This window comes from Cricetulus griseus, chromosome 5 (assembly GCF_003668045.3).
Source record: "Cricetulus griseus strain 17A/GY chromosome 5, alternate assembly CriGri-PICRH-1.0, whole genome shotgun sequence".
In the NCBI taxonomy this organism is placed as follows: Eukaryota; Metazoa; Chordata; class Mammalia; order Rodentia; family Cricetidae; genus Cricetulus; species Cricetulus griseus.
In genome coordinates, this window is record NC_048598.1 from 106,839,328 (window position 1) to 106,858,402 (window position 19,075).

The 19,075-nt window shown below is 38.8% G+C and overlaps 1 protein-coding gene across 4 annotated transcripts in view; it reads left to right on the forward strand.

The window, feature by feature from the left end:
- Eml5 (EMAP like 5) overlaps positions 1-19,075 on the forward strand; it is a 112,910-nt gene that overhangs the window by 53,846 nt on the left and 39,989 nt on the right. For all 4 annotated transcript variants that reach the window (XM_027419615.2, XM_027419617.2, XM_027419613.2 and 1 more), the window contains exons 16-22: positions 1,123-1,216; positions 2,286-2,386; positions 4,042-4,244; positions 5,166-5,277; positions 6,254-6,381; positions 11,197-11,338; positions 17,968-18,120. In XM_027419615.2, coding sequence (XP_027275416.1) covers positions 1,123-1,216; positions 2,286-2,386; positions 4,042-4,244; positions 5,166-5,277; positions 6,254-6,381; positions 11,197-11,338; positions 17,968-18,120 — 933 coding nt within the window. The remainder of the gene's footprint in view (positions 1-1,122; positions 1,217-2,285; positions 2,387-4,041; positions 4,245-5,165; positions 5,278-6,253; positions 6,382-11,196; positions 11,339-17,967; positions 18,121-19,075) is intronic.

Genomic DNA, 19,075 nt, shown 5'->3' on the forward strand with positions numbered 1-19,075 from the left:
CCCACCCCATGCCTTCTTCGTCTCAACCTAATGAATACATAAAGTAACTTAAGTTACTGACAATATGGGTTCAATCCCTAGAGCTCATATAAAGGTGGGTGGAGAGAACCAGCTTCATATAGTTGTCCTTTGACTTACACACACACACACACACACACACACACACACACACACACACACACACACACACACACACACACACACACACCACCACACTAAAATTTAACTAAGAACCATTATACCCACTCTCTTCTAAATTTCGTTCTTTTCATGGATGTATACATGCCTAACATTTGTCATTACTTTTTCAAGTTGTAAATATAGTGCTGTAACATATTAGTCAATTTTCTGTTGCTATAACAAAACACCTTAAGGTGGATAATAATAAAAACAGAGACCTGAATAGCTTAGTTATGGAAACTCTGTTGGTTCTGCGTAGAGGAAGAGTCTCTTGGCTGCGTCACAGGTTAACAGATAGCATTGTGGTAGGAGTAAGTGCAAAAGGAAGCCAGAGAGATTTTTTTTTTAATTTTTTGGTTTTTCTAGACATGATTTCTCTGTGTAGCCTTAGCTGTCCTGGCACTTGCCTTGTATACCAGGCTGGCCTCCAACTCACAGAGATCTGTCTGCCTCTACCTCCCGAGTGCTGGGATTAAAGGATTAAACTATTAACTCACCATAGCCCAGTGAGATTTTTATTATAACAACCATTACAGTACAGCTAGCTCTTCCTGAGAGGGTATTATACCTTTCTTAGGGCAGAGCACCCAGCAGTTTAATCCCTTCACACCAGGCCCATATCCCTTATCTTTTTTCTTTTTTTAAATCACTAGGCTGAAAGAGTAACCCTCTATGGGGAATGGGCTCCCAAAGTCCATTTGTGCCCTAGGGATAAATACCGGTTCCACTGCCAGAGGCCCCATAGACTACTCCTGCCTCCTAACTGTCACCGATGTTCAGGGCCAGGACCATATCTTAACTGGTCTTCCAGCTTACATCATCACAGTGGGGGCCAAGAATGCAGCATTCGAGACATGAGATTTGAATGAGAGCCTGTGGCTCTAGAAAACCCATTAATTAGATGGCTTTGACTTCAGAATCTCATCTTTTTGGTTTTCACAGCTGATGGGAAACGCCTGGCTTCCGTTGGAATAGATGACAGCCACACCATTGTATTGTGGGACTGGAAGAAAGGGGAGAAACTGTCAGTGACAAGGTAGGAAGAACCCTTACCATGTTGGTAAAACACTAATGTTACCATGTGCTTCACTTTTTTGAAGTCAAGCTAATATGTGAGATTTTTGTGATTATCAGCTTTTATTACTTTTATTACCTTTAAATAAATATAGTAAAGCTAAAAGATTAATGGTTATTATTTTTTGTAGGTTTAACCCCTGTGAGCCTTAATGTGCCTTAATAAAACATTGGAAATTATTATTTCAATTTACCATTACAAAGAGTATACTCTATTAAGAGCTTATTATATACCAACTGGGAAGCATGGTAAAATGCTCATATATTTAATTGGAAAAAGACGTACATATATCAAAAAAGAAATTGTATGTTGTTTTTCTAGTATTTTTCTTCATTTCTATTTTCCAAACTGAGCCTGATTTATTTTATAATAAAAGACTAACAGTGCTTTAAAGGGTAAGTAAACAGTGTCAGAGGCTACATTTTAGTTTGTCACTCCCTCAAAGGGAGATGGTAAAGTACTTAAAAATATGCATGCTTTTGCAGAGTATAGAGATGATATCTAAGGACACAGTAGATTCAAAGGAACTTTGAGGGGCTGGTAAGATGGCTCAGTGTGTAGAGGCACCAGATGTAATCTTAGTTTGATCACCAGGGCCTATGTGGTGGAAGGGGAGAAGTGATCCCTGCACATTGTCCTACCACTCTGAAACACATACTGTGGCATGAACAACTCTCCCCCAAAATAAATAAATGTAATAAAAGGAAGGTATGTGAAGTTGTAATGAATTACTATTTTAAAATTTCTCTAACTCATTCCTGTCACAGACAGTTTTCCCTGGGTACAGTACAGTGGGTCTCATGGGTACTATCGAAATGAAGTTCTATTTTCACTGTCCTATTGTCTGGAGAACCTGCTGAGCAGGGTTAACATGCTTAAAAAGTGACAAATGTATAAATGAATGATTTCACAGCCTGAATATCAGAGACCAGCAGGAAACAACTGTCTAGTAGGTGGAGGACTCTAGCTAGGATGTGAGTTGTCTTGGGATGGATTCTCTGCAGAGCTAAAACATTCTGGTTTATTTCAGAGGCAGTAAAGATAAGATTTTTGTTGTGAAGATGAATCCCTATGTGCCTGATAAACTAATTACAGCCGGGATTAAACACATGAAATTTTGGCGTAGAGCAGGTAAGAAAACATTTCTTTAACTCTTTTAAAATGCTAGGAAGCATTACTTTTCAAATAACTTACCTAAGTACAATTGGTATGCAGGACTGGATCCAGGGATAGAAAAGGAAAATTTTTAGAAAATCTGAAATATAAATAAGGCCTGATGTTCAGTTAATAGCACTGTGTAAATAATGGTTTCTTAGTCTTGACAAAGGGATAGTGATATTAAGGTCTTAGTATTTAGGAAAACTAAACAAAGGACTATGCTGAAAATGTAACTGTTATTTTACATCTTTCTATAAACCTAATCCAATATAACCTTATGAGTGGGAGGGGATCATAGGTCAGAGGTAGAATGCATTCCTGGCATTTCTCAGGCTCTGGTTTAATCCCCACCGCCAAAAAGAAAAGGTTTCATTTTTAAGGGATGCTCTTGTCTGGGTACATTTTAAACAAAGATGTTTTAACCTTCCTATTAGTTCGTTGATGTACAGATTTCTCTCTTTTGTTAAAGACATGCTTTATTGTCTAAACTAAAATTGAAAAATTTTGCAAAAATGCCTTGCATGCTATAAAGTAATATAGAAACACTCTGTTTCTTTAATCATTTGTGACTATAAATCACAAATATAAAATGAACTCATATTTTAACATAAAACACCTCTTTTTCAAATAGGATAGTGTATTTATGTCAGCAATGTGGCATTGAAGTCTCAGTCAACTGAAACCTTCCAGAGAAGATGCTTAAGTGTGAGAAGTGAAACATCAGAAAACAACAAACTTTGGGATGACATTTCCCAAGTTCACCTGACTTCCAAGTTGTGAACTATATGGGGCATGAACTCGTGTTTCAGATTTGTATTGAATGCTGTACCAGAGACTCAGTAAATCATAAGTAATACAGTTATAAAGTGAAATAGAATTTAAGATTTCATTCCCATAAATTTAAATAAGCTTTTCATTTGGCCATATCAGTCACTTGGAATTGAAAATGCCTACTAAGTAACACTTGAGCACACATACACACACACACACACACACACACACACACACACACACCTCACCTCATGTTTGTTTGAAATAAGAGATTTAAAGAGAGTAAATACTAAGGGGCTGGAGAGATGGGTCAGTGGTTGAGAGCACTTGCTACTCTTCTAAGGACCCAAGTTTAATTCTCTCACAGGTAGGGGATCCAATGCCCTCTTCTGCATCTCTTGGGTACTGCATGTATGCAGTGCATAGGTATACATGCAGGCAAAATACACATACACATAAAAAAATAACTTGTCACAGACTCCCTTCAATTATAAAAAAATTAAAAAAGAACGTAAGTACATACCTTAAAATTGTAATTGAGTAACATTGAAAAATGTTAAGGAAACTTAAGTTTTGTTAGACATCTCATAGCCTTGGAACAGAATCATAAATGGATAAGGTTTGATATGCATTTTCAGTCTTCCATATTTTCAGAGGTCAGATCCACAGAGTTCATTAGGCAAGTAAAAATAATTACCTGTTTTCTTTAAGTATTACCTAACTTCTTATGTGCATAGTTTTAGGCAGATTATTAGTTGAAGGAATACGTTAAGCATGAGGTTAAACTGGATTCTCATGCTATTTTCCCCCCAGGTCTATACTTTTGTAACTATGGGCATTTTTTTTTAATGAATCAGGGGGAGGATTAATTGGAAGAAAAGGCTACATAGGCACTCTGGGGAAAAATGACACAATGATGTGTGCAGTGTACGGATGGACCGAGGAAATGGCTTTTTCTGGAACATCCACAGGAGATGTGTGCATCTGGAGAGATGTCTTTCTTGTAAAAACAGTTAAAGCCCACGATGGGCCAGTGTTCAGTATGCATGCATTGGAGAAAGTAAGTAACCTAGGGTAATTTTAAGTTAAATATAGTTATCATAGTTATCATGAGAGGAGCACTGCTTTCTACTTGGCTTTGCTACCCAACTGTAGTCTGTGTTTTTCTGTCTTTCCAAATTCCTAAATATATGAGATAGGTATTCTGCTTAAAAACATGTTTTAAATGTCATATAGTAGCGCATGCCTGTAACCCCAGCACTCAGAAGATGAATCTTTGGATGAATAACTAGTTCAAGGATGCATGAACTATATGAGATCCTATCTAAAAGTAAAATAAAAAAAAAAAGCTTTTGCTAGAGGTGATGGCTCATGTCTATAATCTCAGCACTCAGGAGGATTGGAAGTTTGAGGCTAGCCTGGGCTATAATCAGAGTTTTGCTTAAAAAGGGGGGGGGAGCACAAAAGGGATTCTGAAATGCCCTGTCAACCTGAGTTCAGCCCCTGAAACCCATGGTGGAAAGTTGTCCTCTGACCTAGCCTTTCTAGGCTGTCTCTCATGCACACACAAGTTATCATTATGAAAGAAAGAAAAATAAAAGCTTGCTATATTAAGCCCCTGCTATGTTTCAACATCCTGCAAAGTGGTCTCTGTATAATCACATCCTATTCAGTGCCGTTGCTGTTCCTTCTTTTCCATGTTTAAGTAGGAAGCTTTGGAAGGGTGTATGACTGCTGAAAGTGGCAGATGTAGCTCATCACCCACTGGAGAAACTACTCTTTTGGCATCTTATCCTCTCATCACTATAAATATCTATAGATCTGTGTTGATGTTTGGGAGCTATAACAGATGCTAAATCCCTGTTATTCAGAAGCTGTGACTTTTGTCTACATTCGTTTCTCTATCATTTTTCAATATAAAGCAGGTAATTGTTTTTGACGTATTTTGGTCTTTACTAACTGGAACCCCTTATTTTCATAGGGATTTGTAACCGGAGGAAAAGATGGTGTGGTAGCCCTTTGGGATGACTCCTTTGAAAGATGCCTCAAGACCTATGCTATAAAAAGAGCTGATTTAGCCCCAGGATCCAAAGGTGACTTCGTATTTAGTCTATCATTCAGAAAAAGCCTAATTATTCATCAATATGCTCGTCCACTGAGGTGGAACACAAGCAATATATTTCCCTTCTTGACGAGTATCAGAATTAAATAGAGCTCACTTAACATGATACCAGAGTCACCCTCCTCCTTTCTGTGACATACTTGATGAAGTACTAACTGTGACACTCAACATTCGGGAGCTTGTTGCCAGGCTGCATTTTGAGCTTACCTCACAAGTCTGACAACCTGAGAACCCACAGTGGAAGGAAAGAGCTGTGCTGGCCTCCCCTCTAACCATGTGGGTCTTTCATTGTCTTTGTGTGTGTGTGTGTGTGTGTGTGTGTGTGTGTGTGTGTGTGTGTACGAATTCCTTCGTTTCAGAGACTGTGCCACACTCCCTCCAATCTTGAGGCCTGTTCTTCCCTCCAGTGACAGAACCATGTGCTCACTGTTCAGATCTCAAACAGGATTTATTCTAGATGACTTCATCCTCACTTCCCACTTCAGGAAGTTTAATTTGCCTTCTTAAAGCCTGCCTTTCTAATAACCTCCTCACACAAGATGCATTGCAAAAGCTAGGTCTGCCATGCTTGCCAGTATGTTATTGAGACCTGCAGGTAGCGAGGACACACTGGATGAAGGGATATATCTTACACTGAATTAGAGTTCCTGGTTTGGATTTTATAAATAACCTAAAGGGAACAGGAAGAAGATTTGCTAATATATGAGGCAAAGAAGTGGTTGTCAGAATGATCGTGTGGGATCTGGGTAGAATGAAATTCTGTTGTTCCACTTATTCTAAGATTAACAAATTGAAAGGAAATATAGTGCATCATTAGGGTTTCTAAAATATGAAAAGAAGAAAACCATAATGTGACTTTTACCTCCCAAATAGCATCCGTGGAAAATATACATTCTGGAATTACCTTAACTTCATGCCTACAAGAACTTTTCCCTTTACCATTTCAGGTCTGCTCTTGGAAGATAACCCATCTATACGTGCCATTTCATTAGGACATGGTCATATTTTAGTTGGCACAAAGAATGGTGAAATATTAGAAGTGGATAAAAGTGGTCCGATAACACTTCTGGTCCAGGTACTTTAAATACTGACATGTACCTTTCTTCCTTTGCAGTTCATGCTTTCATTGAGACTATGAAAGGCAAAATTGACACTGGTGAAAACAATGCAAAATGAATTAGTGAAATTAGCTCAATGACTAAGCAGTAAATGACATAAGCAGTAAATGAATACACATGCTCTCATGCAGAATTATTGCCAATGTTTAAGTAAAACTTTATCACTAATTGCAAAATCAATGGGACAAAAACTAGTTATAATTTATTTGACCCAGACATTCATTTCATGTTTGATTTTACTTCTTTGAAGCATTCATTAAACATAAGGTATTTGTTTTCTGAAACTCTTTGGTTAAGTATGTCTTAAGTGTATGGCTTACAGAAGTGAAAAAGAGCATGACTATAAATGTGTTAATGAAAATAGTTATTAGTGAAAGAAGCTAGTAAAAATTCAGAAATAAACTTTTTTAACAGACTGAGTCTCACTGTGGTCTGCTGGTCTGGAACTTGCTGTGTAGACCAGACTGGCCTCAAACTCATGGAGCTCATTTGCCCCTGTGCGTGCTTCTGCCTCCTTTCTTAATGCAGACATATTTCTTTAACTCTCTGCTTCATTCTTGTTAGGACCCCAAAGAGAATTCACAGAGCACTGCTCATGCCTTACTTAGTGCTTTCTTGTTAATACCCTGTCAGTGAGATTGAGTAAAAGGCAAAATATGCATTAATGATAGCTTGTTAATCTCACCTACGTAACATGTCTTTGAAATGAAAACATACTAAAGTCATTGTGAGGTTTCTGTGTGTGTGAGAGGTGGGAGGAAGAGAGGGAAAGAGGGAGGGAGGTCGGGGGGAGAGAGAGAGAGAGAGAGAGAGAGAGAGAGAGAGAGAGAGAGAGAGAGAGAGAGAGAGATCGTGTATGCGTCTGTGTAACTCTGACTGGCCTCGCACTCCTGATTTTCCCCCTTGGATCATACACTACATGTCTGGCTAGTCAGACTGTATTACTACAAATACTCTGAGATGTGAATACAGAAGAATTAATTTTTAAATGTTCATAGGAAAATATTTAGAAATCATAAATAATGTCTATTGAGATTTAAAAAATTGTGTGGGGCCGGGAGTTGGTGGCGCACTCCTTTAATCCCAGGACTTGGGAGGCAGAGGCAGGCAGATTTCTGTGAGTTCGAGGCCAGCCTGGTCTCCAGAGCGAATGCCAGGAGAAATGCCAAAGCTACATAGAGAAATCCTGTCTCGAAAAACAAAAAAAAACAAACAAACAAACAAAAAAAAATTGTGTGGGGTGGGGAGCTGAGAATTGTTGGAGAGGGGATAAATATCAAAATACATTGTATATGTACATAGCATTCTCAAAAAGTAAATGAAAATACCTTAAAAGAGAGAGGAAATTTTAGGTAAACTGAATAGACTTATTTGAGCACTAAAGTACTCATGCAGTGGACCACACTCAAAATCAGAAGAGATCTGGGGAAGTGTGCCTCAGTATAGGCAGCAAGCTCTTGTCAGCTAGGTGCAAAAGACAGAGATCCATTTGGTTCATAGAATTATTAAACCTTAGCTTGACTCTTCTGGCAGTTTGAGATTGTCACATTCTCTAATTAGAGGCCATTGGTGGCTTCTGTTTGACAAGGTATCTAGTTTCATTTTAGTATTTATGTTGGCTTTCAGGTTGCTTACATAGTAACCTAAAGTGTGGATGCTGTCCTGATGGCCTAAGTAAAATTGTTCTCAATACGGTCTTCTTAAAAAATGGTGATAGGCATTTAGGCCAGGGTCTTGTGCACACTGAATATATACTCAACCACTGAGTCACATCCCAACCCATCTTACTAATTTTTTATATTGATTTTAATGTCTTTTTAGCTACCTGACATTGGGTTCATGATAGATAGCCTTGCCTTAGCTATTATTGTCTAAATGTGTAGGTAAAGGCTTAGTAAATCCAGTGAAACAAATCAAGCAAAGGTTTAATTGTTGGAAATAAGTAAAAAAAAAAAAAAGTAGTAATTTTGGCTATAACAGCTATATACCTTGGATATTGAGGTAATAAATTGAAAAATTATTAAAACTGATAGAAGGCCTCTGTAATATGATGAGTTTAAAAATGAACATAAATAAATTAGTGGTGTTTCTAAGTAGCAATATGAATAAACTATTACACAAAATACTGTCCATAAAATAAAACTATACAATAATCAGTGTTTATATTATTTTATTATTTTTACATGTATTCATTGATTTGAGGGGCAGTGTACATGCCATGGCATGTGTGCGGACGTCAGAGGATAACTTGGGGAGTTAGTTCTCTTCTTCCACCATGGGATCTAGGAACCAAAATCAGATTGTCAGGCTTGGGGGTGTGTACCTTCATTGTCTGATCCTTCCCACTCGTTAGTCCAATAACTAGGAATTTTATAGCTAAAATATGGAAGACCTACACTAAGAAAATTATGAAATTTTAATAGATATATAGATCTAAATAAATTATAAATTCTGTATGATTATAATCCATACTTTGATAAGATTTTTTTTTTTACAAAATCTTCTTTTTAAAAAGTACCTAGAAGAGAAAGGAAGAAAATGTTGAGACACTCTCCATGATAGAAATATAAAAGACACAAAATTATATTATCTGAAAAGTATGGGAGTGTGTATCCCTAACAGGATGTTAAAAGACAGCAGTAATTGTAGGAGTGCTGTCTGTAGATCAGTCTGGGTATCTGTCCTAATGGGATCAAGTTCTCATGAACACAAAATAGCTCTTCAGTCACTACGATCTCTGTGAGCAAGGTTCTCTGTTTTTCACTGTACAAGTCTTATTTTTTTAAACTTTTTCCGATTTTTAATGCTATTTTAAACAGAATTTTCTTATTTATTTCAGATTGTACTTTGTTAGTATATAGTTAGTTAGTGCAGTTGATTTTGTATACATCCCGTGAATGGAAACTTAGGCCCTATAGACTTGCTAATTTCACTTATTAGTTCTAACAATGTTGCAGTAGATTCTTTACCATTTTTTTATGTACAAGATCATATCATCTGTAAATAACTGATTCACTTCCTCATGTCAGTTCTGGTTGGCTGTTTATTCTTTTTCTTGACTTTTTGCCCTGGCTAAAACTTTGAGTGTAACATTGAATATAAACAGTGAGAGCAGATGTTATTGCATTTATTCCTGGTCTAGGATAGCTTTAAGTTTTCCACCATTAAGTATGATGTTAACTGTAGGATACTGCCTTCCTCCCTCCCTCCTTTCCTTCCTTTCTTATTTTGAGACATAGTTTTATAGGTTGTCCTAGCTTGCCTGGAATTCACTATAAAGATTAAGCTGGCCTTGAATTTGCAGCTATCCTCCTGCCTCAGATTCCTGGGTAATGGTAGTATGGGCATGTAGGTTTTTCATAATGAAACTTTAGGTTTTTCACAAATGCTCTTTACTAAGATGGGGAATCATGATTTAATTTCTACTTTAGTGCTCACTTTGACAGCACATTACTAAAACTGAAACGATACAGAGAAGATTAATTTCTACTTTATTGAGTGGTTTAAATCATGGGCCAGGAGGGATTTGTCAGATGTGTTCACTGTGTCTATTAAGATGCTCATGGTGAGCTGGGCATTGGTGGTCCATGCTTTTAGTCCCAGCACTCGGGAGGCAGAGGCAGGCGGATCTCTGTGAGTTCAAGGCCAGCCTGGTCTCTAGAGCGAGTGCCAAGATAGGCTCCAAAGCTACACAGAGAAACCCTGTCTCGAAAAACAAAAACAGAAACAAAAACAAAAAGATGCTCATGGTGTTTGATTTTCACTCTGCAATGCTAATTACATTGATTGCTTTTGAGGTTTGACAACCTTGCTTTCCTGGTTGCAGCGTATAATTGTTTTTACATGTGATGGATTCTGTTTGCTAACGTATCATATAATATTTTAGTACTCCTGGTTAGAAGGGCTATTCCTTTGTATTTTTATTAGCTGGTTGTGGTATCAGGTTTTATAAAATGCTTAAGAAGAAAGGCAGAGGGGAAAAAAAGCTCCTAATCTCTTCTTAAAGAAACTGACTTTGTAGAAGAACACAGAAAACAATCATCTCTAAAGGTGCTCTCAAGAACAGTGGAGGCTGTGATGAAGTGAATTGGGAGGAGTTTGGTAAACTGGGATGGTATGCTAATAGAAAACATAGACCAGTCAGTTTGCCCAGAGGTAAAATCTCAGAGTCAGGTCTCTGGAGTTGAGTATAAGAGCAGGAGAAGACTTCTGGATCTTGCAGGCTTTAGGAAGTAAATGCATATAGTAGAAGAAGAGACGGTGATACCAGGTCTTCTTGAGTTCCAATGGGGCTTCATTATTGTCAGTAGCTCTGTACTCAAGGTAGAGTTGACATCTGGAATAGGAACTGGGTGAAAAGCTTCCAGTTGTCAGCTGTGCACATCAAGCATTTATCCTCCAACAGGCAGCTGGGTCAGGATGAGAAACTGATACACTGTCCATCCTGGGAAGCTGGCCCTCCAACCAGGAGTTGGGGACAAAGCCAGGTGTTCTTGGTTGCAAGAGTCTGTGCTGGTTTCCATGTGGATGAGTTGGGTCCTGGGAATAGGGACTGGAATCCAGTACATATGCCATCACTATTTTGACCAAATTCCATCAGGTTTTCTTTAGTAAATTTTTCTTCATTTGTTCTATTTCCTTGGAACCATGTCAGGGCTTTACTGAATTTAGAATCATTTTTATCATTTTCACTGGTGAGCTGTTCTGTGGAGGGCCTTATCTAATTCCTTTATTTTCAGGTTACGCTGAGAGGAACTGTGTTTTCATTACAGGGACACATGGAAGGAGAGGTGTGGGGTTTGGCCACACACCCTTATCTGCCCATCTGCGCTACTGTGAGTGACGATAGAACCTTAAGGATATGGGATCTCTCCCCTAGTCACTGTATGTTGGCAGTCCGGAAACTGAAAAAGGGTAAGAGGTTTTCAGACTTGAACAAAGATTAAGCTGTCACAATCTTCTGACATTCACAAATAGCCATAGAGTTTCTCTTGTAAAGAATTGTTGGAAATTCCCTCGTCTTCCTTGGGCTGATATTCCATGGGCAGGGTCATGGAGAGGTCCAAGACAGGGTGATTTTATTCAGTTTTGAACTTAACTTGTTTGTTGCTTAACTTCTCTTTAACAGTATAATACTGATTGGAGTGAAGTATTGCCCCCACTGGTCCAGTTGTATGAACTTATTTTGATAGTTTTGAATTCTAGTAATTGCTTCTGGAGCTCTTGGTGTAGATGACATTACTCAGGTTCCACTGCTCTCTTTTGCTTTTTCTTACAGTTCTCTAGTTTAACAGCATTGGACATGTGTCTGAGTTTACTTGGATCCTCCCTGCTTTATGCCTCCTGAGTTTGTGACCTTTTATTTTGTGTTAATGTTGAAAATTTGTCTGCCAGGCTAGAGGCTCCTACTAGGAGTACTTCTTTGCATTAGGTTATAAGCAGAACTTGTGATTCTGTACTTTTGGGTTTAAATATTCTTACTTAGTTATCTTTATTTTATTCAAGAGGGGAAATTGGTTTTCCTAATTTGAAAGGGATATGTATGAACTTTTTCTTTTTTTGAGACAAAATCTCACTGTGTCTTATTAGCTGGCCTCAAACTCTGTATAGATCAGGCCAGCCTCAAATTCACAGAGATCCACCCCTCTGTCTCCTGAGTGTTGGGATTAAGAATGTGAGCCATAACATCTGGTGGTATTTGTGACAACTTGTTAAATTAATATAAGATTACTGATGTCATGCTGAGTTAATTTCGAGACAGTGATAGAAGTGGGACTCTCATAAGAAAAAAATTCGAAAATGACTCAATTTTATAACAATCAAAGAATAAATAAAAGTATAGATACACAATATGGCTTAATGTGTATATTCTTAAAAGTCTGAGAAATGAATGTATTCTGAATATTTACCTGTCCTTTGGAAAGTTCCCATTAACAGCTTCTTTTGCTAGTATGCTGTTGGCCACCTATAATTTCAGTAGAGGTATGATTTCAAGTTTTAGGCTAGTCTAGGCTGTACAATAAGAACCCATCTCAAAAACAAATAACAAAACAAAAGCTCCTGTATCCTATACGTTTAGTTTTTAATTATAATCAATTTTGAATTTTAATGGAATTTCTATTTTTTTGGATTCTTGCTGTCATTCTATGTCTTTCTTCATTCCATGTCGTCCCTCTTTTTGTAGCCCCATATCTCTGTAGATCTCTATTGATGAACTGTCCTCCATCCATTATTAAAACTGTTAGCTCATTTTAATATTATTTTTTTCTCCATCAAAGCCAAGAATCATGGGTTTGCTCAAGTGGAGGTGTCTGAAAATAATTTCTCAGGCTACCAAGGATGACAGTGTAGAGCTTTGTCTCTCTGCCTCTGTTTCCAGAAACAAAATGGCATATACAATACCAGGCTTAGAAAGATCTGGAAATTGGAAGGAGTGTATATGAATATGTGGCACAAATGATTTCACACATTCTGGCTGCAGAAAAAAAAAATTTTTCAAGAGGGGCTAGTATGAAGTAGAGTTGCGTTTTATTAAGATATTTTAGCATGATTCCAAGCACAGGGGTTAGGAGAAGGGCAATTGGGAAGAAAGATATACCTAAGAGCATGCGTCTGGGCTTCTCAGAGAGAGTCACACTTCATTGTCTTTTCAGTATCTTTGTTCTACCATTTTGGAGAGTTTGAAGCTATTATGTACAAAGAGTTGCTAAGAACCTTTATAATTATAGGGACCCAACAAGATTACAATCCATAAGGTAAACATTTAGGTCACATGGATGTAGAAAGGTAGAAGCAATAGTCTTGAGATTCCCAGAGGCATCTGGGAAAACAGTAAAGCCTTATTTGAGGTCATCTAGGCTTAGGCTTTAAACTTAGTTCATTGATATTTTAACATTCTTATTTGAAAGTATTTATAAATAAAAGAAACATTGTACCTATGTTGAAAACTTTTTAAAGTTTTTAAAATTTATTTTATTATTATTTGGTTTTTCAAGACAGGGTTTCTCTGTAGCTTTGGAGGCTGTCCTGGAACTTGATCTGTAGACCAGGCTGGCCTTGAACTCACAGAGATCCACCCGCCTCTGCCTTCTGAGTGCTGGGCTTAAAGGTGTGCGCCACCACTGCCCGGCTTCCATGTTGAAAGTTTTTAGAGAAAATATTATCCACTGTGTTGCTTCTGGCAAGAGGCTTCAAGGGGACTCTCGGGTGAGGGACCCTTTTCATTCGCACAGTCCCATAATGTTCTCTGTTTTTGTATACTGCTTCAAACCTGTGGATCAGCTTAAGCCCACCTCTTCCCCTCTTCTGGTTTTAAAGGATGTTTTGTTCTGTTTGTCTATCCCTCCTGCCTCAGCTTCCTGAGTGCTAAAGTTATACTGAGCCACCACATTCAACAGAGAATAAGTTGAATTGGACACAGCTGTGCCCTCTGTGCAGTATTATCTGGGGTTGCTGTACTGCAATAGCAGAGGTGAACCGTTTTAATGGTTATTTTGTAGCTTGCAAACATGAAAATCTTTTTGTCCATTTTTGCTCTAGAGCAGTGGCTCTCAACCTTCCTGATGCTGCTACCTTTAACACAGTTCTTCATGTTGTGGTGCCACCACCCCAACCATAAAATTATTTTTGTTGCTACTTCATAACTGTAATTTGCTACTGTTATGAACCATAATATAAATATCTGATATGCAGGATATCTGATATTTGACTCATGCGAAAGGGTCATTTGGCCCCAAAGGGGTCATGACCCAGAGGTTGATAACCACTGCTCTAGACTGCTATATTTTGACCCAAGCTATGAGTCTAGTGTCAGACAACCCAGGGTGGTTCTGAGAGTTCTTCAGAAAGATGAACATTTCTTTACAAGGCAGCTGCTCCAGGTCAGATTTCTCAGATGCAGAGAGAAGCAAACTATGTGTGTTGGCAAGGGAGTCTTAAAATTACGTAGAAGTTTGAGATCTGGATCTTGTCAGAGTCCAACCAAATGTGCACATTCACAATTTCAGAGTTTCCCCATTCAGTGCCCCAGTTTCCATAGAAGAAATGTGCTGAAGCTGCATAATTTAAATTGACATTATAATTTATCCACAAAGTTAAATTAGTGTTTAATGTTTATGGACCATGGGGTATCGTGAATTCTGTTACACTTGCTGTGGAAGCTTTAACAACCTGAGCTGGTTGCTTCTCTCTGTACACAATTCATGCATTCAGAATCTCTTGCAAATCAGCTTTCCTGTAACCATCACAGTGTTCATAGGGCAGCAGCACACCACCCCCCACTCGGGGATCCCTAAGGCCTTAAGTAAACATCATCGCAGTCAGCAGCTGGAGATAACTTGGCTGTTTGTGGTGCTGTGTGTGCCTTCAATTACTGGCATTTCATTTCCTGTTGACTGGGACTCACACTGCTCAGTCCAAAGGGCACAAAGTGATAATTTCTAAGAGGCAGTTAATTACTAAAGTCATAAGAGAAGATTCTGGAGGGTATAAAAGGAACAAGTGAAGAAAGCAGATGTACCCTGTAGGGACAATTGACAATGAAAGAGGAACGAACATAAAGGCCTCCCCAGGGTGAAATTCAGATCTCTTTCGAGGAGAGGGCCTTGATGCCACTACACTCTGTGCCTCCTGTCAATGGTGAAGGAGTTTTCAAGAATATGTGGAGCGTGGCTAGTAGGGAGACACCGTAACCACGCCCCCTTTCCCCATTGTTGTCACTTAGGATAGTTTATACCTAATTAGGGATAGCTTCCTATTGTTTATGGTTGGGATTGGAAGGAGGTGTTCAGGCTTGGACACCTCTTTTCAGAAGACTTTAGGGTTTGGCTGAAATAGACGTAGTTAGGATGTGACATAGCAGATTATTGTATCTTCTTGTATTTCACCTTTATGATTGTTAATTTTGGATACTTTACACTGTTTTGTTTTTTGTAATTTGTCACAGCTTTATTATGTGTCTAGTGTTTCTCAGGATCTGTAGGGATATTCTGTGTTTTTTTTTGTAGTTAATTTTTATTAGTTCAAATTATGAACAAGCTTGCTTCACATGTCAATCCCTTCTCCCTCCCTTCCCCTCCAACCCTCCCCCCTAGCCTTTTCCCCACCCCCCACCCCATCCACCCTCCACTCCCTAGGCAGGGTAGGGCCCTCGACGGGGCTCCTCAAAGTCCACCACATCATCCTGGGTCAGGCCTGAGCCCTCCCCAATGTGTCCAGGCCAAGAGTGCATCCCTTCACGTGGGATGGGCTCTCAAAGTCCCTTCTTACACCAGCGAAAAATACTAATCCACACTGTTTAGTTTTAATCCTATTTTAGACTAAAAGGGGAATTGTAGGGAGAAACCTTAACCACGAGGTGGCTACAGGTGTGCCCGGGTGACATGGGATAGGGTTTAAAGGAACAGACAAGGCACATGGCTCGCTCTCTCTTGCTTCCCTTGCCTTGCTGCTTTTGGTACGCTCTGGCTTGCTGTTGGCTGGCGTTAATCTATTAAAACTATCCTAACCTTACGGATTCCGTATCAGTTCTTCATCGTTTTAGTGGCTAGTCTAGGAAAGCTTCTAATGTGATATCACAGTCAGCCACAGCCCCACCTTAATTCCTATAAATCCATCTGCTGGCCCCACTGCTCTAGAAGAAAGATGCAAAGTCCCTTTCTTCTGTTTGGGCCTTGCAGTTCCCCTGTGGTGGTGGACCAGCGACTGCATTAGTGGGGAAGGAATTAGTAATAGGAAGAATAGTGTTTTGAGTATGTGGCAAAGGTCAGCACACTGAGTTAGAATACTATCTGCAGTATAAGGCTGTGGGAAGATGTCTGCAGTTTAAAGTCCTTATGTGGTTGCCTTGAGCTGCTTTGTTTCCTGGCATGTAATTCATACCATGTAAAAAGAGGGCAGTCCACATTGGCTGCTATGCAGTATTGGGATCATATGAGCCCCATTGTGCATGCAATTTCCAGTTGTAAAATTTCTACAATGCAGCTAAGGGCCATGCAAATCAGTCATGTAAATAGGAGCAGCCCTGACCCATCAAGTCCAGTTCTTGTCCTAGTCTGGTTTCTATTACAGTGATAAAGACCATGACCAACAGCAACCTGGAGATAAAGGGGTTTATTTCTGCTCACAGCTGGGGTCCATCAAGAAGGATAGAGCAGGAACTGAAGGAAATGCCCCACAGGCTTGCACACAAGTCAGTCTGATGGCAGCATCTTCTCAGGTGAAGTTCCATCTCCTTGGATGACTCTAGCTTGTGTCGAGTTGACAAACTAACTGACACAGTCTTGGTGAGAGGCTCAGGTCACAGGATAACAGGTTTTAGCTATGTCATCTCAAGTAGCAATTTGGGCTTCCTGGACAGTGCTTGTGGAAAGTTCCCAAAGGAGGTCACTGTGTCATCTCTGGAGTCTTTTATTAATGGCTTTCCTGTCACAGTACCATTCTTGGCCAACATCAAGAGGGCTGACAAAAGTAACTACAGGATTCAGTTTAATATCCTATAGCAGGGACAAGAAGTATGGATTTGAGGTTGGCTGGTAATTAAACAAGTTCTATCCAGATTTGTGATTATAACCACCACCTGCACACTGTTGTCTTCCCTGTTTGTATCCCTAGCTTTTTCTCTCGAGAAGTGTTAATATATGTCAGATGGCTTTCATCATGTCTTCCATTGAGTTTCTTCTCCGCATCCTTAAGTAAGGGGACACATAACACATGTACTCGTCTCAGTGAATGACATCACTGTTTGATCTGGACCTTTGTCTTTTTCTCTTACTCCACATCCCTTACTCGGGTCTCACCCGGTCTGTCTCCATACTTGTCCATTTCTGTTCCTTACACTGCTCTCACCTTCCTCTTAATCATCACTGTGCCTTGACTCTTAAATTGCAGCAGTCATTCCTAGATTTCTTCATTACCAATGTGCGCTTGATAGTTAGATGATTACTTATTCCAGTTCAGTCTGATTTTTCATTCTGGAACAGCTTCACCCTACCCTTCAGAATGCATGCTAGTACCAAAAGCTTTAGGGTTTTGCCTATGCTTGCCACATATCTTGCTGTTAGGATAAGCCCATTAGTATCTATTTATCAGTGTAGCTCTGACCCCTTTTGAAATGAGTAGTAACATCATTAATAATAAACAATATTACATAGTTTCAAAACAGGTCTTCATATATTAATAATTGTCTAGTATCTTTTTAATTTTGAGGAATTTTTATAAAGATGGCCTCATTTTTAAAATTTTGATTAAATAGAACATTCAAAGATAGTCCTTGTCTCCCACCCCCACTCCTAATCTTCACTTAGGTAATTGGCTTTTATTAGTTACAAATTATCTTTCTTTTTATCTCCTTTCTGTTAAATTAAATGACAGAATGTTTTTGTTTGAGGTTAGAAGCTTGTTTGTTTTAACAGAATTTCTTGACTTCTTTGTATGTTGATTTGAGGCTGTAATAAATAAATCTGTATAATTTAAGGTCCTTAAAGCACATACTCTAAACATGTATATGTGACAAGCAATTCCCTGATGCTTTCCTTCTCTTTCAGGTGGGAGGTGCTGCTGTTTCTCCCCCGATGGAAAAGCTTTAGCTGTAGGTCTCAATGACGGAAGCTTCTTAATGGCAAATGCAGACACTCTAGAGGATCTTGTGTCCTTTCACCACAGAAAAGATATTATTTCAGATATCCAGTTTTCACCTGGTGAGATTGCATTAGATGTATTTAATTATTAGCATCAGTCTGGCAGTGAGTAAATGGATCAACGTGTAATAATTTTCTAACTTATTTTACCTCAGACCATACTGTCTCTTTCTCACACACCCAGTGTGTGTGTGTGTGTGTGTGTGTGTGTGTGTGTGTGTGTGTGTGTGTGTGTGTGTGTGTGTGTGTGTGTGTGTGTGTGGTTTTTCAGTTTGTAGTATATGTGCATGCATGTTGTGTATACTCATAGAGTTAGGTGTCCTGCTCAATCATCATCCACTTTAGTCCTTTATGACAAGGACCCTTACTGAACCTGAAGCTAGGCTACCTGGCAAGGTCAACAGTCCTATCTCTATCCACAACAGTATTGGGATCACAGAGTGTAGTCATGCCCAGATTTTTACATGGGTGTGAAGATCTAAACTTAAACCCTCATGTTTTCATTGCAAGCACTCTTACCACTGACCATCTCTCCGCCCCAGAATTTTACTTTTAGATTAGGTAGGCGGGGTGAGGTACTTGCCAGGTGTAAATGTTTGTTTAATCTTAATCCTTATGCCACTAATGTTTCAAATGACCTGAGGCCAGGGCACTTTAGGTGTACTTTAGTTTTCAGGTTTGTCAATAAAAGCAGCCAGATAACTACTTTTTGATACAATAATGCTTTTGAAATTGTATAAGTTTTATGTCACCCATTCCTTTGATTCATTGTCTACTACAGAGCTGACTACAATATAGGAATTACTAATGATAAGACAAAATTTCTTATGTTGATTTAGGGGTCCCCCCCTCCCCGCTAAACTTAGCAGGATTATTTTGGAAGGATTGATTGTATCAAAATTGGATGATACATAACTCTTAAAAATTTGCTGTCCACTAAACTAATGTGCACACTAAGAAAATTTACTTCATTTTGTTATTAATGTTCTTGAAATATATTGTCATTTGATATCAA